The sequence below is a fragment of the Liolophura sinensis genome, chromosome 1 (assembly GCF_032854445.1).
Source record: "Liolophura sinensis isolate JHLJ2023 chromosome 1, CUHK_Ljap_v2, whole genome shotgun sequence".
In the NCBI taxonomy this organism is placed as follows: Eukaryota; Metazoa; Mollusca; class Polyplacophora; order Chitonida; family Chitonidae; genus Liolophura; species Liolophura sinensis.
Window position 1 is genome coordinate 24,184,496 of NC_088295.1, and position 20,998 is coordinate 24,205,493.

Sequence of the window (20,998 nt, forward strand, 5' to 3'; positions counted from 1 at the left end):
TATTCAAAATGCATAAGGTACTGTAACAAGAGTTATAAATTTCTCTAAAAACAACAACTGAAGACTAATCAAGAGCAAAGATTGCACTATCAAGATGCATAGTTGCTGTTGTGTACATAATCCAAAAAGCTCTTGTTCATTTACCATCCAAATCTTATCAAAGAATATTTTTAGGTGTTAAATTTATACAGACACAGACAAAGTAAAAAAATAAAGTTGGCTGGGGATTTACCATATGAAACTCCAGCTCACTTTTGAAATTGAACTTGATATTAAGAAAAGGTGATGAAAAGTGCCTAAACATTCAGACATTTAATACTGCCAAGGGACATCTATAATTCTCAAAAAAGTTTATTTACTTATTTGTTTCATTGGTGTTTTACAGAACAAAAAAAACAAATTTATACAAAATGTTATGAAGTTATATATTATGAAAATATAAACCCTTACACAAAATAATATACATAACATATCAGCATACCAGATGACTGGCAGTGTAGGGTAGCTATTTATTTATAAGCCTCAGATTGTCTTACATGTACTTTAATAAGAGTACTTTTATCAAATGACAGAAAATACTTAAAATTCATATGCTGTTGACATGTATCCAGTCACCTGAGTTTCATATTTTTCCCAAAACTAATGGCATTATCCAAGTATACACATAAAGTATATATCAGCCACACAGAATCAAAGTTCCTTCACGTGATGGGGGCCTGGGTGGGGGGTATGGCATTTGAACCTTTGGTGTCAAAGATTAATCAGGTTTCAAATTAAGGAAGCATTAAATCATACATGTCGTGTATCTGCATGAACATGACCATGTTGCAATGGGATAATAAGTTGTCTGCTTTTCTTGTAAGATACATGTACATGTTACATTTTCAAACCCTACTGAACAAAGACAACTTAACTGTAAAACTGTAAATGTAAAACTTAACTGTCAGACCTACATGCATACATGACACAGTGTTGGAGCCATCGTGGAAAAACGGGAAAGTGGAAGCAATCAGGTCATGTGACCTCGTCCTAAACTTTTAGTGTTTAGTACGTGTTGCTCGTCTTTTCTTAACAATATAAAATCAGAGCTGAAACACTTCTATACCTACGTGCGAGAAGTTGCCAAACTTTGAAATACATAGGTCTGTATGAATTATATCGCGCGTAAAAATGCAAATGAAAGCAAAAATCTAACGGTCAAGAATTCATTACGAGTCCCACTCCTAGTGCCCAACCCACACTAACTCAGGGCCACGCGATGGGACATGGTCAGAACATACAATATGGCCTTCGCCCCCTCAAGCAATAATAGATCAGTGCATAAATAGGCAACCTTTGGCTTTAAACTGTCCACATGTCTAAGCCTTCCTCAGATACAGACCTGAAACAGAATGCGGAAATCAAGTCGATTTTGACATCGAGCAACTGCCTGTAAATAGAGCAGCCATGGCAAGTCCCCGGATGTACATCTAGCAGTGCGTTGACGTCATTTGGCGCAAGTTTCCTGAAATCTCCACGTTCAGCGATCTTTCGTGTAATCCTAGTTTTATACATACATGTACTGAAAGAAAACGAATGATGGAAGAAGAAGGCTCGGGTTACCTTCCATCTGGGGATTTCACAATATTTATTGTTTTCTGAGTGGATATTTATCTACCTATTGCTGTAAATCATGTCTGGTACGCTTTAAGAGCATGATACCGCAAAATACCAGCAGGTTTGCCTTGTGCTTCTTGCTTTATGCGTCAGTACAGAGATCGTGGTGTAAGAAATGTATGTCATGTATCTGTCAATAGGTGGCGTCTAGTCAACTGCGTGGATTCACTTCCGCCTGCCAGACCTCCAGACGAGACAAGTGTGATCTACATGCAATAGACGAGAAAGATGCACTTGTCAGGGGATTCCGGAGTATTTTGACAAAACTCGCTGTTGTGCAGAACATGGTAAGATGTTACACGCTGCTAATGCTTTCACGCTGCTTCAACCGTAAGCACTGTACAATATTTCAGGAATATTTAGGCCGACAGGCCCCCCTCCCGTCCTCTACATTTGTAGGCTTCAGCTCAGTTCGATTCCCTACCTCTTTTTAATTTCATCACTTGATCCCATGGCATTTGACCCTGATTCTTTACATCCTATATACGAATGCACACATACAATCACGTGAGGGTTTAATTTCGTTTATAAAATTTCTTCAACATTTTCCTTTTCAAATCACTGAAATTGAATTTTAAGCCTGAAACACAAAAATGATCATAAATGTACATGAATGCAAAGATAGACACCAGATCGAATGTAAGCCTTTATTTTGGTTTTAGTACAGAGTGAATCTAAAACTGCCTGTAATAAGAGCATATTATGTTGAGCCCATATGCCAGACCCGAAGCCTCCTGTGAAAGTCATTGTGGAAGTTTGTCCATTCATGTTATTATATATTAATTACTGTTTCTTTTAAATGTAGATCAGCTACAAACAGAATTTTTCATTTATTCTTTACTGAAGCAAATATTATTTAAAATTTCTGCAAAAGTCCAGCTTTTTATTTAAATGTTAGTACCTTTCTGAGATCAGTTCGTTTGGAATAAAAGTGACGGGCATGATTTCCATACTTCAGCTGGAGAAGAACTTTTTCTCTCTGGGAAGTATGCTCCGATAGAAACCTCAAATTCAGAGTATATTTTGCTGAAATTTTCATCTACCTTAGTTAACCATGACCTGGCCTATATGTACCAGTATGGCTTGATGTCATATTACTAGTCATGCTAGAATAGCATTTTATCTTCTTGTAGATTCCACTGCATGATCTGTGTTGACAGATCAGTTATTAAGTTGTCAGATTTCTTTCTACTGTCTTCTGTTTGTCATTATTAACAAATGTTCACTCTGATTTTATTTTTTTCTTGGCTACAGTCTGTGCTAAAGGGAGTTAACTCTCCCTCAATACAGACACCCCCATCTCCTACTACCAAAGACATGGCTGTCTCTGGCGAACCAGACAAACTTGTGAGGAAAAGCTCAACCAAAAGGACACCCAATGACTTTATTTTTGGCAAAGTTATTGGTGAAGGATCATATTCCACGGTAAACAATTGTAGTGTATACATCATGGTGGCCACAAGTTGTTGGTATTGTACCACACTCATAGGAGGATTAGCAGGCAACTCATGAATACCAATTTTGGAATGTATAATTATACATGACAGTTTCAGTGTAGGTCGGGGCCTCCATTGCCAACATGTTGAGGGGGTTAGCACACCAATGCGGTGCAATGACCCAGGTGCATCCCACCAATGCAGTCGCTGCGAGTTCAAGTCCAGCTCAAGCCGGCTTCCTCTCCGGTCGTACGTGCAAAAGTTTGCCAGCAGTCTGCAGATGGTCGGCCGGATTTCCTCGTACCATAATGCTGACTGCTGTCGTATTAGTGAAATATGCTTGAGTACTGCGTAAAATACCATTGAAATAAATAAATAAAATCAAAGCAGGTCCGAAGATCATTATCAAGTGAAAATCAGGTCTACATCAAATTTTCCTCTGGATTATTCATTGTATTACAAGTCCACCAAATTTACATTACATTGATAAAACTTATGGCAAATCCTGTTCAGTTAGTTTCAACCTTGTCTTTCCCTTGTATTGATATTTAAAGCTCTTATGTCATTAAAAAAAGGGATACAGTTTTAGTTACACAACATTGTTAAAAGAGGCTGTAAATCAACAGTGGCCTCAAAATTTATGTTAAAATGGTGTGCAGTAGGTCTATTTTACAAGTGATAATGCAAACTCATTTTTGTTTCCTTTTTCTTCAGGTGTATTTGTCGAAAGAGCTCAGCACTGGAAAGGAATTTGCTAGTAAGTGATTCCAGGATTTTTTTCACCAACCAAACTGCAATCTCATTTGTTTATTAGTAAGTAAGACCTGAAATGCCCCACATGTCCCACTGTCTAAATGAATGCAGTAATGAAGTTGAAATAGTTGCCCAAATTTCTCAGGTCAGATTGAGATATCTAAGTAAACTGAATGAACCAATCCTTGAGTTAATTTAAAAGCAAATGTACTTGCAGTAAATTTAAATGCAGTTTTAATCTACTGAGACACAATTAAAAAAGCAACTATTTTCTTTTCCAGTCAAGGTTTTAGAAAAGCGGCATATTATTCGAGAGAGAAAACAGCAATATGTGATGAGAGAAAGAGATGTCTTTAACAAAATTGGTGCTCATCCATTCTTCATTCAGATGTATTATACCTTCCAAGATCCAGACAGACTTTGTATCCTTGCTAACAAGATGACGTTACCAATTTTGATTCACTTACTTCTGTTATTAAATTCTTAGAATGAAAGATAATATTTACATGATATATGAAAGTCACAAGAAAGAACTTCAACCACTGTCCAGTTAGTCATTATTTTCTCCAGCGAAAAAGCATTTGACACATTGGATTCTATGGTGGTCGTTTCCGACCATATTATGACCGTTAACATCACATCTGGTGTTTGTTAATATACATTGACAGACTGCTGGATTTTTACGTTCAAAGTGCATATGTATACAAGTTACAAATGCATAAAAGCATTTTACATGGTTGCAGAAATTCAGACAGAAAAAATGAAAAAAAAAAAATGATTTTCCTGGACAGTGTTACCTTGTCTTTCACCTGATATACAATGCACTGTAGGATTTTTTGCTTTTAGTTCGAGTTAAGTTGCATCTTTTTGTAAAGTTGTGTGATGAAGGGGATTTAAATTTAAAGTAGATCCCCAGTGCTGGGCCTTTTAAACTGCAGATAATTGATTTGATGTCTTCTGAATCGATTCTGATCGTGTAAATGGAAAGAAAACGGAATAAAAACTGCAGAATATGGTGATCAAAGGTCGGGAAGTCTACTTCAGTACGATCGAACCACCGTTGAGGTTGTGATGTCTCAGTGGTACAGGCATCTGAGGCTTCTCTATGCGTACAACACAGACAACAGAAAATACGGACCAGATGTCACCGAAAACACTTCTTGATTACGGGGGACTCGATCATAGTCGTATGGGATTTGCTAATTCATCCATACCTTCTAAAAGATAAGGCAGAAGCACAAGCCTTGTAATATACCCTCAAAATAGCCAAAAGAAAAAGATGATATGTCCGGATTTTCATTCCTGGAATGCAGAAGTTGTTTAGCAACTTGTTTGTTTGAAACGGAAGGCTGTGACACAAACTCTAGGGAGCCACTAGTCTTTGCCCTACAACGGCCACAGGGCTACAGGTCAGCGCTCTGACTCAGTTCACACCTTTTCGGTGATACTTTTTTAAAAGATGAAAGATTAGCTTTCACAGATGTTGAGTGACGGACTGTCCTCATCACTTCAACTCACGATCTGTTCGCCTGACTGCATGAATCCTTGTGTGGCAGCCAGATCGCTTGACTTGGTTGTGAAAATGTATGGTTTGTGGACTGCGAAATTGTGCAAAATTTTTCAGAGGTACAATCATAATTCTATGGCTGTCCAGTTTGGGTCAGACGGGAGCACATTTGCATCATCTATGGTGGCCTGTATCACTCGCTAGCTGTTCATCCTTTTCTAATACTCCTATAGCTTATTTATTGTTAAACTGTTTTACTTATATGGAAAAGCACACAGTGCGTAGGTTTAATGCTTGGATTTGGCAGTGCATTGTAGGGCTTTTCAATACATAATTCTGACAGGTCTTAGTGGCGTGACATCAGCCTGCTAGGGCTCAGCGGTCAACAAGATAAGCAGAGAGTCCAACTTTAATGGGCTGTTTGAACAGGATTAATTAACATACTATTTTTTTAAGAACTAACCTAGCATAATTATTGTGTCCAGGGAACATTTAGTGTGAAAATAAGGATGTTGGGGATGTTCTTTAAGAACTTCAATTTGCACCCCTGAATTGTCTTCTGAAAACAACAGCCAAAGCATTATGAAAAATTAACTTTTCAATGCGTGAAACTAAAGAAAATGGTACCTCGTGTAGAGTCATGCAGTTCACTGGTTGTATGTTGACAATAAAACTTATTTTCTAAGCAACAAAATGCTGGAAAAAAATTACATCGGATGTTGTGAGTTGTAGAAATGGTGATAGATCGTTGATAAATCCCACGTTCTTGTAGCGCAGGTTGCTGTATTTTATAAGGGGTTTCAGTTGTAGTTTAAGTTTCATAAAAACGGTTAAAAATGAACAACAATTGAATGTAAACTAGACGTGTACGTATATATCCTGGGATTAGTGAATCAGTTTATGATAAGAGATGGCACAAGATTATAAATGTACTTACATGTTTATCCTTCTCCAGACAAAGTGAATCCAAATTTGTTGTGTCATTCATCTGTCCATAAAAGACTGGCAGTAATGTCACAAAATTATTTAAGTAGCTCTTCAGTTTTTTTGCAAAGGTGATTTATGAAAATCTCCAACTTTATCATCAAAATCAGTTTTTGATTTTGAGTTAAAATTGAGTTCAAAACTTCTTAACATGTGTCTAGACTTTGTGCTGACGTATGCCAGACGGGGAGAGTTATTGGATTACCTGCACAAGTTGTCGTCCTTTGATGAGAACTGTACACGGTTTTACTCTGCAGAGCTGGTGGTGGCTATAGAGTACCTCCACAGTCTGGGTATTATACACAGGTACTTCTGTTTTCTGTCATCATGTGAAGCAGGATGTACATGTCGCTCACTGATAAGGTGCGCACCTCCAGACCATTGGGTCCAGGAGTTGCCGGTTCAATTCTAGCTTATGCACAGGAAATTTTCCTTGCTCTTTGTCCACAGTAAACAGGTAGTGGAGCACATGGGGCCATTTCCATAGTATTGCATTCATTGAAAACCATTTGTCTTCCACCTCTGTGGCACGCATGGTTTCCTCAACTTTTAAAACTGACAGCTATGATATAAGCGAAAAATTTCTCAGTGTGACACTAAAATATAATCACATATATAAAAAAGTAAACTTGCCATCTTTCATTTCAAATTATGAATAATTAAGGAATAGATATTTAATTGCATCCAAATTGATCTGACATTTATATATGCACTCTGTATCATTGACTAACAAGTGGTCTTCAGAAAAAGTTAGACTGCACAAACAATGCTCAGTTTGAATATGTCATGTGTTACACACCCTGAATAGCAAGAGCCTTAACCATGAGCTGCGCTCAAAAAAATGGCAGCATATTCCATTTGTACTATTAAAATAGAGTGTTAAGACTCAAAAAAATGGCAGCATTTTTCCATTTGTACTATCAAAATAGAGTGTTAAGACTCAAAAAATGACAGCATTTTTCCATTTGTATTATTAAAATAGAGTGTTAAGACGAAGTGTGTACTTCAATTACCGTTTCTCAATTTAGAGGAGAGCATTCTCTTACATTTGATCTTTTGTTGGAATTGTTGGAAAGAAAGCACATTTTATTATTTGTTTTTCAGAGATCTGAAACCAGAAAACATTCTCTTAAATGATGAAATGCACATTCAAATAACAGACTTTGGATCAGCAAAGATGATCAAGACAGACGTGGATAATACAGGTTATTGTTAAACTAACATTGTACATTTACAAATTAACTTTAAAGGTATCAAATTATATGACGTATTTCAAATGTGTAGCTTCTGCTGTTTACCATGGGACGTGTGCAGCAAGGTCAAAATTGATTTGGAAAAAAAGTTTATTTTATCCACTTTCAGTTCCATTTAAGCTTACTTGTAATGTTCACCTTAATTTTTTTTTGGAACCTAGTAATTTGAATATGCTTTTGATTATGTATATTATAAACCATTTGAAACAGTTATGATAAGTGGTCTGGTTTCCAGATAAACCTGAAACTGGGAGAAAGAAGTCATTTGTTGGAACAGCTCAATATGTGTCACCTGAAATCCTGACAAGTAAAGATCCTCATTGTAGGTTAGTACTGGTGTTTACATGAACTTTGTCATTGTTACCTGTCTTAAGGGAAACAAAACCTACCTGAATGATGTCATTAATGTAACCTCCTCACGTGACATGTACATATAGTCAGTATGATCAACCATGATCAAGAAAAACCATGTTTCCTCTCGGTGTGTTTAATTCTTTCAGTTTCAGTACTTTTTGATAGCATTGACAAATTCTTTCACCTGTTTTTCAGTTGTGATCTGTTGCTCTTGGCCAGAATCAGTCTCTAAGACCAGAAATTGTTGTTAAACGTACCCTTTTCAGAAATGCTCAAAGGTTCTGTAAAGATTACAACATTTGAATGTCACTTTGTGAGTACTGGCTGTTGGTCAAGTGACATCAAGTTTGTTTGTAGATATTTTTTTTTTGTCAGAAAGACTATCAATGAAATGTCTTCATAGACCTGATCTGTGAAAATATTATCTAAATAACAGAAGTTGATACAAACTCTTCTCCACAACCTCATAAGCCCAAAACCAGGTCTTGTTGGCATTCACTTGATTGCTCTGTTGAGACTGTAATTTCCTCTTAATGTCAGCAATAGTTCTGCTTTTTTCCTCATGGGAGAGAAATTCCCAAGATCATAAAGAATAAAGACCAGGTGTAAGTGCTTGGTGTAAATATGTTAATTAAATGAAGTTTTGAATTTTGGTGTTGATGTATCAGTGTGAAGAATTATTCTGTTTTTTTTTTGTTTTTTTTTTTTTTTTCTACCTTTTTTGAAATACAGTACTGATTTGTGGGCATTGGGGTGCATCATTTACCAACTTTTATCGGGGTTACCTCCCTTTAGAGGAGGGTGAGTATATACTACTCTTATTTAACTGTATGTTTTCAAGTTTTAAAGTTTGCATTGTCTTTATATTTGGTAAAAAGTTGTATTAACATTCTTGTATCTGAGTTTAAGAAGATACTTTTTTTGTGAATCCCTGAAGTTGCAAGTGTAGTAACATGAAAGGGTGTATTGATCTTTTGTTCAATATTTCTGGGCTGGTTTGAGATATCTTTTTTTTTTCTGTAACATTTTTCCATTCTGAAGAAATTAATGACTAATTTTGGTATGTCTTGTTGAACTATGCATTAAACTAGTTTAGTATTATGAATTTACTTGTATTGTCTTTGTTGAAGGCATGAGTATCAAATATTCCAGAAGATTACAAAGCTTGAGTATGAGTTTCCTGAGGGATTTGGCGATACAGCTCGTGATTTAGTGGAAAAACTATTGGTAAGATTTTGGTGTGATGGATGTAAAAACAGGAGAAGTTGTCATTTACTGTTATAACTTTGTACTTTATATTTTATTTCTGTTGATGGCCCAAAACATGGTGGTTCACAGAATTTGTATTTCCTTGTCAGCAATTAAGGTATGATCTCAAATGTATGGATCAAAGGACTGTCAGCAACCCGGGGGAAAGGGGAGGTTAATTTCTCCCAGCCTTTCCATGATGACTTCCACCATAATGTTAGCCGCTGTCATATAAATGAAGTAAAGAAATCAAAAGAGTAGAGCTAAGTAGTACATGTGCAATATTTAAAGTAGAACCCCAATGCTGGGCCTTCCACACTGCATATAAATAGTTTAATGTCCCCTGAATCCATTTCAATCATTTAACACATTGAAAAGGGAAGAAAAATGGTAGAATTTGATTATCAAATGTCAGAAAATCTTCCCCATTTCGATTGACCCAGCCTTGACCTTTTGATGCCACAGTGGTACATCCGTTGACAGGTATGCAGGCTGCTCTGTGTGTACAACACAGACAACAGTAGACAATCGCTATACTTACTCCATGTCCAGGACACTGCAAATTTGCTTACATGGCCTAAAAATGCCAGATATTGAGAAAATATAGACCAGATATCTCATCGTAAACGGGCTTTTATTATGGAGGACTCGATCGATGGTAGTCGTATATGTATGAGTCTTGCTAATTCCACCATTCCTATATAAAAAGAAAAGGCCGAAGGACGAGGTTTATATTTTCATTTCCAGAATCGCGAAGTTGTTTAGTTACTTGCTTGTTTCGAACTGTAGGGAGCTGCTAACCTTTGCCCTACAATGTCCAGGAGGCTACCGTGTGGCCCTCCTGTTCACCCTGCACGCAGCGGGTGCGTGACACCTCACAACATGCCGTACCTTGATGCCCGTAATGGGACAAAGTTTAAATTGGCGTTTGGATGTCTTACCAATCACTGTTTCCATTCACTATAATTCAAGCCTTATTTATTTTTGCTGGTGATACTTTTTAAAATCAAACATAAAAAAATTACCTTGATTGTTACTTTCATGAGTGTTGAGCGACAGACTTTTCAAGTTCATCACTATGACTCACAATCTGCAGGCCTGACAGCGTGGATTCTCATGTCCCAGCCTGGTATCACTCGACTTGGCTATAAAAATTTATGGACTTTAAAAAAACTGTGGACTATGAAACCGTGCCAAATTCTCCACGGGTACAACCATGTCCAATTCGTGGCACCCTAACCAGACGGGAGCGTGTTTGCTTCATCTACATTGGCCAGTATGTCAGCGAAAATTGGTCATCGTGTCGCCCATTCACTGTGATCTACACTTTGGTACCTTTCAAAATATTGAAACTGTACAGAACTTGCTTATATGATTTTTCCGGGTATTAATTAAGAGGTGTACATGTAGAGGTAATTATATATGAGGTCACACCATGGCTAATTCTGGAAAAAACACATGGCGGGTAGGCCTAATGCATGGATTCAGCAGATTTTGCTGGCATGACATCGCCGAACCAGGGCTCCACGGTCAACAAGATAGGCAGAGGGTCCAAAGTTTTTCAAATAGAACTATCTAAGATAATGTTGTTTTTTTTTCAAAATGCAGTTTACAGACTGATGTAGCATAAATATTGTGTCTAGGGAACATTTAGTGTGAAAATTAAGTCATTGGGGATCTCCTTTAATTAATGTAGAGATTATATTTACATTTGCTGGCTTCCTCTCTGGCTGTATGTGGGAAGGTCTGCCAGCAACGTGCAGATGGTCATGAGTTTCCCCCATAATGCTGGCCGTCGTCGTATAAGTGAAATATTCTTGAGTACGGCGTAAAACACCAATCAAATAAATAAATAAATGTATTTACATTTAATGAGTGATTTTGATGTCTCCATTGTCTTCGTTAATGCACAGTATTTTGATTTGGTTTTTAAATATCAGGTTTTAGAACCATCAGAAAGATTAGGCTGTGAAGAAAAAGGTGGAATGAAGATATTGAAAAACCATGAATTCTACAAGGGAATACAGTGGGATACACTTCATGAACAGAAACCCCCAGAGTTAACTCCATACCTGCCTTCTAACTCCTTGAACTCACAGCTCTGGAGTAAAAACAGAGTGAGTACCAGTGTTAATATCAGTTTTATTCCAGTAGTAACCATATAGAAGTATTTCATATACCCTCAACGAAGTGAACATGAAAAAAAGATTGCTTATGTTTACGTTGTGTACATGTGTTCCGTATGTGCCAGTTTTCGAATGTGTGTAATGTTTTGTTTTGTTTTCACAAGGCTGAAAAAAATACATGCGTGCCCTTGTGTTTAACATACTCAGGACTTTAAATATTAAGCAAGGCTTCAAGGACTTGCCTAATAAAAATGACAACTCCCAAGAGGAAAGCAAACCCGTCCATCCTCTTCTCAACCCTCTGATCCCACACCCCTTGAGACTGAAGACAGTGAAATGCTTATGATTTGAAGTTACACCTTGAAATAGATGAAATAATCAAATATGTTTTATAATTTTAGCCTGGCCTTGATGATGCACGCATCGGTGAGATAATCGCAGACACTGTGTAGGTATACTGTAATGGTTCATAATTTCATAAAAAAGAACACCCTAACTGATAAAAACTCTTCCCCGTGGTACAAGAAAATGTCAGAATAAGTGTTAGGTTCTAAATTTGTAATATCAAGATGGGTCTAAATGTACGACATGTGAAATATTTGAGATTTTCCGTGGGATTATATTGTTACTGGTGTTCAGTATGGGTGTGTTGTGTTCTGCAGACTGACTGACGATGAACGGAAGATTCGTCTGGAGGAGCAGATCAAGTCTAACGAGTACCACAGATTTGTGGAGGGAAACCTTATCCTGAAGCAAGGTTTGCTGGACAAGCGTAAGGTGAGGGCCAGGGGGGCATGCCGTGGCCGTGTGGTTAAGACACTTATCATTCAGTCTAGGCCACACTAGGAGTGGAATCAGTCTACTTCTCTGACTGGTAATAGTTCATTGTATGAAGTTTGTAGATGACTACATGCTGTCCACCATGTCTCAGATGGGAGAGTTCGTCAATAACTGACTACTGTGAAGTACTTAATTTTCGCGAATTTCACGGTCAATAATTTACCGCAAAAAAAAATAATTCCAGCGGAAAAAATATTCAATACTGAATCGTATACTACAGGTAGTAGTAATAATGAAGGGAAACTTTTGCCAGGGTGACGGGAGTTGCACTAAGAAAGCTCGATGGGCCAGCTACATTTTTTTCACAGCAGAGAAGGGAAATTATGGTTTAAATATGTACAAACTCTGGTGCTAAGGCTTGGTGGGTAAAAAAACAAAGTGGGAGTTCATTTCCCTTTAGTTGATCAGTCTTCACTGTACCCGTAAAGTGAAAGAAAAGTAGATACCAGCACATGCTTCTGATGAATGTCGCTCTGAAACACGCTATCCCATTGGCTGTGTCTCTGCTGTGGTTCAATGAGCGAGCTTCTAACAAACTGTTAAGAGTGTACAACACCACAATGGCCGTTTGACAGTTACGGCAATGTTTGCAGTTTCTGACCTGCTACAGAGGATGATTAAAACCGAAAACAATGCAACACTTACCATGTTACTTGATAAAGAAAGAGTGACTGGTGCCGATAAGGGTGAATTCATGTGTTTTGAGTTGAACTGCTCAAAAGGTGACAGGAGACTTTGCCAGGTGTTTAAAAGTACTCATCGATGATTCGAAGTGACACCTGTTTGAGTACTACTCATGATAGGTGCGAAAATAACCTTCTTACATTGTGATAATCTATCCCCCATTGTTATATTGTGTGATCCAGATCACAAGGATTAGTGATACCACAGGAAATAAAGAAGGATTAAAGCTTGACGTGCTTGAATAATTTCGGCCATATTATATCTTGGAAAATCTGAAGATTTTAAAATTTGTTTTTCAGTTTTCTCTTAAATATGCAAAAATTTATTCCCACAAACATATTTTTGGAGAAAATCCGCGAAAATAAATTCCAGTGAATAATAAGTACTTTACAGTATAAGTTGTTGGTTTATTTCAGGCACTCAGGTTTCATCTACACATAAAAGTGTCAGCAACATATACAAAGTGCTAGAGTATGATATTTACTATCAGATAAATAAATAAGTAAATAAATAAATCAACTGAGTGATGTTGGAATCACAAAAAGTGGTAGCAGTTTACCCTCCAAAATATTTTGAACCTAAGTTTGTGGCTACAGGATATGTAATGACTTTTTTGCCTCATTAGAGTGCTTGATAAATTCATTCTTTTGTGTAGACATCCAGGTATGGTTTAGTTTTAGTGCTGTTTGTAGTGATAGACCATTGTCAGAGAGAGATATCAAAGTGATAAGAATACAAAATGGTCAGCTAGTAATTATTGCCTATATCTGGTCCATATGAGAATAATTATCAAAAAGTGAATAAAACCATTTCATGGTTCACTATGAGATGAAATGTTACCATACCAAAAAATCACCAATGCGGCCGCTGTGAGTTCAAGTCCAGCTTATGCTGTCTTCCTCTCCGGCCGTACAAGGGAAGGTCTTTCAGCAACCTGCGGATAGTTGTGGGTTTCCCCGGTTTCCTCTCACCATTGTGCAGGCCACGGTCGTGTAAGTGGAATATTCTTGAGTATGGCATATAACACCCATCAAATGAATAGATAAATACATTAGAAATCATTGAATGGAGACAGTGCATTAAAATAATTTTGTACTAAATAGATTATCTACATTACAGTATTAAGGCTATTTGGTTTTTCTCTATAATAATCTCATTCTGCAGACCTCTCAGATTTTACCAGATATTCATAAGATTTTGTCTTAATACCTGGCTATTATAGTCGGTTAATTCACTGTGCATTGTATTCATCAGGGACTATTTGCCAGAAGGAGGATGTTCCTGATGACTGAAGGTCCTCATCTGTACTATGTAGATCCAGCCAATAAAGTATTAAAGGGACAGGTGCCATGGTAAATGTTGTATATATATGCTATCATTTGCTTGGATTTCCTGTACATGTAGTATGGACCAATCATGATATTTCAAGTGGCAGTGAGGAGTTAGCAGTAACAGGTGATCGATTTCCATGTCATGCCCTGATATATACAAGTACATGTAGTTACAACAGATAATATAAAATACTATAGGTCACATAAATGCTCACATAGGTTAGCATTTGGCTTGATTTTGATTGAATTATCCACTTTATAGGGCTACTTTTGGGTGAAGTGCGATTAATTTCTTATCATAAGTGTTGGCATCAAAAACAAGGCTTTAAGGCCTTTATGTGCTTCAGAACAGGCATTTCTACATACCAGACTTTGGGTGAAATGCTGTCTTTGTTACCAATTTTTTAGCAGTAATTGATATCAACATGGTTACCGGCCTTCACAATAACCACATTTGACAATGTTAAACCCCAAGCATGCAAAGTACAATATGTACTTGTAAATTTCCCAAAAGAGTTGAAGCACAAGAAGCTGGTAGTTGTATTGACTTGCTCTGAGGAATATACCGCCGAACACAGCACCCAGTTATTCTAATCCATGGGCCTATTTTATGATACAGTTGTAACTTGTCTCTAGAAGAGGGGCATGCATATTTGGTTGAGGTGCTTGCCTGACAGTGGTTGGGTTACACAAGATCACTCTTAGGTACTTTGGTACCACATTTTTGACATTGGTGACAAGTATCATCTTGTGGCCATCAGTGATGTTTGCTGGAAATCCTGTGTGGCCCACCTGTGCTAGTGTAATATGTTGTAACATATGATGGAGTGTATTAGTCAGTGTGCCTTATTCCGACATTTGCGTTTTCAAATATATGTATATGCTTGTTATTTTTTCAGGTCCAAAGAGCTACATCCAGAAGTGAAGACCTTCAAAATATTCTTCATTCACACAGTAAGTTTGTATTTCATATCATCCCTCCCTCACATAAGTTTTGTGCATTAAATATAAAAAATGTCATGCTTCAGATTATTTAAGCTCACAAATGTTAGTGTCCAATAACTTTTGTAACTGTAGCCTGCTATACAGCATTGTTCATAATTCAGCAGGATTTCCTGATGTTTTCACTGTGTCGCTGTTTTGTTCCCTGCCACGAAAGTTGAGGGGACATGGAAAATATCTTTGGGTCCGTCCTTCCATCTGTCTGTATTGCCTCACACATCTTAAACAGCTTAATTTGAAAATTTCAGAATTAATTTGATTTTGGTGTTTACAAAATACTTAAGAATATTTCACTTATATGATGGTGGCTAGCATTATACTTGGAGGAAACCAAGCAGACATGGGGGAAACCCATGACGATCCTTTGGTTGCTGCATGACCTTTCCATGTCTGGCTGGAAAATGAAGGCAGTGTGACTTGAGATCAGCAAAGGGACGGTAAGGGTGGCTTTTTTGTCGCTCTGCATAATCCAGTGTGCTGTTGACCATCTTAGATTTCCTGGCCATCACATCATTTTCTTTGACATTAGCCCATGCTGAGAATGACAACTTGTCTGACAGTAACATAAGGGCAGAATATCGCTCAGCTACTGAGGTTGTTAAATCGAGCTTTAAAATAGGCGAGGTGTTGACATTAGTTAATTGTCTGGCTTCTGCTTATTTTTCAGCCTAACAGAACTTACTACCTTGAAGATCATACTGGACATGCACAGGATTGGTGCAAGGCAATAGAAGATGTCTGGCAGCGTTACTATGGTGACAAAGATAAGCATTATTAGTGATACATTTTCCCCCTACACTGGGAGTCTGGTGTTAAGAATTTTTATCTCAGGAAGGTCCTGTGAACTGTGTCTGTACTCAAACTTCACAGGGCTGTGAACTCTCTACAGAAACCTCACAGGACTGCGAACAGTGTACAGGAACCTTACAGGGCTGTAAAGTGTTTACAGGGACATCACAGGGCTACTGGAACCTTTACAGGGGTGTAAAGTCTGTGCTGGAACCCCACCAGGCTGTGAACTACGTATATAAGAACCTTATAGGGTTTTAAAGTCTGTACTGGAACCTCACGGGGCTGTGAACTCTGTACTGGAACCTTACAGGGCTGTAAAGTCTGTACTGGAACATCACAGGGCTGTGAACTCTGTACAGGGACCTTACAGGGCTGTAAAGTCTGTGCTGGAACTTCACAAGGCTGCGAACTATGTACAAGAACTTTACAGGGCTGTAAAGTCTGTACTTTAACATCATGGGGCTTTGAACTCTCTACTGGAATGTCACTGTGAACTGTGCAGTGGAACATCACAGAGCTGTGAATTGTGCAGTTGAACACGGTTATGAACTCTGCTGTGGAAATTCACAGGGCTTTCATCTCTGTACTGGGACATCATAAGGCTGTGAACTCAGTACTGGAAGGTCACAGTACTTTGAAATCTGTACTGAACGCACATGGTGGTGAACTGTGGTGGTGAACTTGTGGGGCTATGAACTCTGTACTGGACCCTCATAGGCCTATGAACACGATGTATATATGATATATGGGCTCTTTGGTACTGTACTGAAAAGTATGTGTAGTAAAGTCAAGCTAGAACTAGAAAGTCGTAGAAATTTGATCAGAATAGTTGAAGTCATTATATAATGAAAACTTTTCACAATATGAACAACTTTTAAACTGGAAACTTGTAGTACTTTGATATGGTGTGTGGGGAGAGTGTACTGTAGGACAATCACAGCAGTGTGATCTCTCTAAGTACCAGCGAGTCACAGGACAAGCCTGGTCAACTGGTCATTGATGCAGGATAGGTGTTAGGAAGCTTGTGTACATATTTAACAGAAACAGATGTAAATATTAGGAAGAAATGGATAATGAAAGACAAAGTTATATTGAGACCTTGTCATTTAGCTAATTTTAATGAGTCACTGTAGATCCATCACTTTTGGATCTACCCTATACAAATTTTGATGATGTTTGTGATTTATGTAAGGAATCAGGGCCAAACTCTGTGAAAAGTAATTTCTGAGAAATATATGTAGTTATCTGAAAATTATGGCGATGGTGTTGAGGTTTGAGTTGTAATGGAATAAACCTGTCGGTAATGAAGATATTTTTTTGCGTAACTCTAATCTAAAAGTATGAAGCCAAATGCTAAATACTTTTCTGAGGAAGTTAAGCCGAGTTTATTGAATGGGAGGATGGCTTGAGTTTTCCAACATTGTGAAATTTTACTGTGTAATATGAGAAAAAGTATCCATGTTTTAATACCCAGACTGGGTTGTCATTTATTAACATAACCATTGTGTGTATATATATGTATAATGATATGTGCCAAGGTGAGGCATGTCAGTCAGACCGGAGCTTAAATATACTGAAAAATTTTTACAGAGGCTTTCTTTTTTTTCCCTCATTTTTTACAGAACTGTTTTCATTTCACTGTACAAATCTAACATACACATAATGTGTGTGTTTTATTGGCCTAATGGGTGCAAATTTGTGTGTGGCGAGGGAAGTATTAAAGGCTGAGACAAACAGTAGTAAACATTGTTTTTAGATGTCCGTCTATGGTGAAGCTTTATGTGGTAATGGCTCAGTAAAGAGGTGTGTTAACCTGTGAACTGTCCAGTGACTTGGTCATTGCTGGTGTATTCATGTGAATACCAGACCAAAAGGTGTTTATAATAAATTTCTTAACTAATGATGATTTTATTGAATGTATTGGTTTGTGTTGACAAAGGTGAAATGTTCTTGAACTATTTGTCATTCAGTTATTAATGTTGACAAGTGGACTCCATTAGCCTCACATTGATGGCTTCAGGTGTTCATGTAAATCTAGGAAATGTGGACTCCAGTGTGTATGCAGTCACAAACATGTGGTGATGTCCTTAGCCCAAGGTCTAGTAAGTCGTAAAATATATCTGAATCTGTGAAGGAAATGTTTTCATGTGATACACGGTTAGACTGTGTGCAAACTCCTTCCAAGCTGTTTTAGTTAATGTTTAATGTGGTATTTTATCTGTGTTATACTTCGCTCCTCACATCTGTCATTTTAAAATTTTACTAAATACTCCAGTTATATCTTGTTTGAAAATGTTAGTTTCACACTGAAAATTGAAACTTTTGTAAATGTTCATATTTTGTTTGGAAGAATAACACCATATTGAAAGCCCAAAATAATCACATCTCAAAATGGGACAGAAACTATACTATAAGCAACAAACCATATGTCTGACATACGAAATACAGATTCAAGTGATGGAAACTAAACTATTAAGAACATGAGTGTGGTGGAAACCCGTCTTGTGCAACATAACACAATGTTAATTCAGCAGCCATTCAGGTATTTGTAATGATGAAAATATGTTCAGACAAAAAGAGGTATCGGTATAGGTGTGTAGATCATGACCCACTTCTGCAAAACTTTGTAAACCAATTTTTCGCGACTTTTCTCGTAAATGAAGTAGACTTATAGCACTATAACCTACACCGTACATGTATCTTTTACAAAAAACGTTACGAAAAATCTAACTTACAATAGTTTGTGAAAGTGGCCCCACATAATAAAGATTCTAAGTTTCCATGCTGTGAAACTGAAAATTCCTTGTAATACCACATCCTGTGATTTTGACCAAATACATGATATATACACTATGTACATGCTCAGTTATTTATTCAACAAATCACATTTACAGAGGTGACATCAAAGTGTAGTCACCGCAAATTCTTGTGCCATGGTGCAGAATTTTGAACACTTCCATAAGGCTGACTATAACCAAAAGTGTGTGAGTGCTGTGTGAAGCTTGTCTATTCAGTCTGCATGAACACATCAGATTGGTAGATCACTTTTATACACGTCAACGCACCCACAGACAGTAAATATTTGTGATGTAATGATCATTATAATCTTGTTCTCAATTGTTACAACTTCTTATGAATTTCGTTTTGGTTTTATTTAAAGATTTCGCATCATGCTAAATTGCCACACAGAAATGTTAGACCTGGCTTGCCTCTTCACTATATCAAGAACTTCAGTCTCTTGCATACTTTCATAGCCCTTTTGTGTACATATACTTTTATGGACAGTTTTTATCAACGTTTGATTCTGTACATCATCATTTGATTAAGCATTCAGAAGTTGTTCATACCAACACAAAAGACAACTGATCCACCACCCTGTGTTGAACATGTATGTAAGTAAAATAAGTTTTAATGGTAGAAAATCATTTTATTTGGATATGTGTGTACTTGTGCTTTACTGACAGCAGAAAATAACTCAAATGACGTGGTAGAAGTCCTGTTTTTCACCCTCCAACAGTGGTAAAAGCAACTTATATTGAAGAGTATATCCTGGTCATATAAATACAATGTAAACTGTGTGACTTAGTTTGGTTCCATGTTAGCTGAAAGTGCTCAGTTTCTGTCTTTTTAATGCTTCTGTTGTTTTAAGTGTTTTCAAGGTTTTATGTTAGTCTGGAACACTGACACCTATTAGTTGGTTTTATGTCATTTATATATGTGAGACACTATTTTACATGTGAGTGTCTTTCAGTGTACAGAAAAGAGCCTAACCATAATATTGCTTTTGAAGCTATATCTATCACCATGTGTAATTGTCCGCTGTATGAACTGGTCTGTTGTGCGGATAAGGCATATGCCCTTTTACTACAAGGCTAACGAGGTACAGGACCTACACTTTACCTACAAAACACTCAGTCTACTTTGTCTATTTTCCAGCCTCCAAAATTAGTGCAAGGTGGATTGGTCACAGCATTGTTTGTATCTAAAAATATGTGTATAAAATCTTAATAAATACCACAGGTGTTGTGACCAGAGTGATGCAATGGCAAAATGATGTGTATCACCAAATTGTTTAAAGCATTATACATGTTCCAATATTATGGCATTAAAGCAAATCTTTTATACCCTTATGTTTTGTTCATGTTTCTCTCTTGTTTTAGGATTGAGTAGTGCATCCACCTTGTAAATTTGTGCTTCATTTTTGTCCAGATCTGGGATGTCCTTATGTCAATGTGGTATCAGGCCATTTGCATTTTTGGCTTAACACCATAAAATGGAATAATTGAATGATCTTGTACCGACTAGTTTCATTGTGTTAATTACTGGTTGTTGTCTCTTGCTTGATGATAAGCCTAGTCTTTCAGGAATCGACAAGTTCCCACACATATTTAGGAGAGAGGGTGGGGGGCTCCCGCAAACAAACGCAGCTGTCGTAAAATCACGCCTTTTAGCCGCGTTAGTTCTTGAGAGTCTTGTCTCAATCTGTGTGAACTCGTGACATTCCTAAACTGCCGACTCTGCTTATTCAATGAGGCACCACAGGATATTTATGGTAATTTATTGAGGTTAGTGGAAAATCCATGCATTTTCGTTGTTGTATTGGGGTCTTAATATCACTAAGTTCGAGTCTTTGCAACTTCCGTAGTTAGGCCGCATGACATCGAATCTTCGCACTTCAGTTGCCTTTAGTTCAATTTAATTAAACGTTGAGGTCTATTTTGTTGAAAATAGACCTCGACGTTTAACTTGATTGAACCAAGTTGCTTTTATAGTTTACGGTGAGTTTATCTATGGTTTACCCGATTGGGAGTTCTTCATTGAGCTATAATAAGCTCCCTGTTGCTTCATATGGTTGTGCTCAGAATATTTCACCGACAGCGGTCAGTTTTTTTCTGTGGAGAAAAAGTTATCCTCGTAAGTCTTAGAGTGAAACCTACACACTTTCTTACAAATCAATGCCAGAAGTTGTCTCACGCCGAACTGTAAAGCCCATGCTCTCCGCGTACTGGTTGGTTCTCGAAGAATCTCCACA

At 37.4% G+C, this 20,998-nt stretch overlaps 1 protein-coding gene across 1 annotated transcript; it reads left to right on the top strand.

Moving 5' to 3' along the window:
• Nucleotides 1-1,757: 1,757 nt before the first annotated feature.
• LOC135466717 (3-phosphoinositide-dependent protein kinase 1-like) lies at nt 1,758-20,162 on the top strand. Its single transcript, XM_064744371.1, has 15 exons — nt 1,758-1,943; nt 2,911-3,081; nt 3,807-3,849; nt 4,127-4,267; nt 6,498-6,642; nt 7,441-7,541; nt 7,825-7,915; nt 8,676-8,744; nt 9,074-9,170; nt 11,132-11,308; nt 11,719-11,765; nt 11,980-12,094; nt 14,096-14,193; nt 15,072-15,126; nt 15,842-20,162. Exons 1-15 carry the CDS (start codon nt 1,941-1,943, stop codon nt 15,950-15,952), a joined length of 1,464 nt encoding a protein of 487 aa, XP_064600441.1. The 5' UTR covers nt 1,758-1,940; the 3' UTR covers nt 15,953-20,162.
• The last annotated feature ends 836 nt before the right edge of the window (nt 20,163-20,998 follow it).

Coding starts and splice junctions, on each gene's coding strand:
- LOC135466717 (XM_064744371.1), top strand. Junction 7,542..7,824: donor GACAGACGTGGATAATACAG/GTTATTGTTAAA, acceptor TCTGGTTTCCAG/ATAAACCTGAAACTGGGAGA. Junction 7,916..8,675: donor AGTAAAGATCCTCATTGTAG/GTTAGTACTGGT, acceptor TTTGAAATACAG/TACTGATTTGTGGGCATTGG.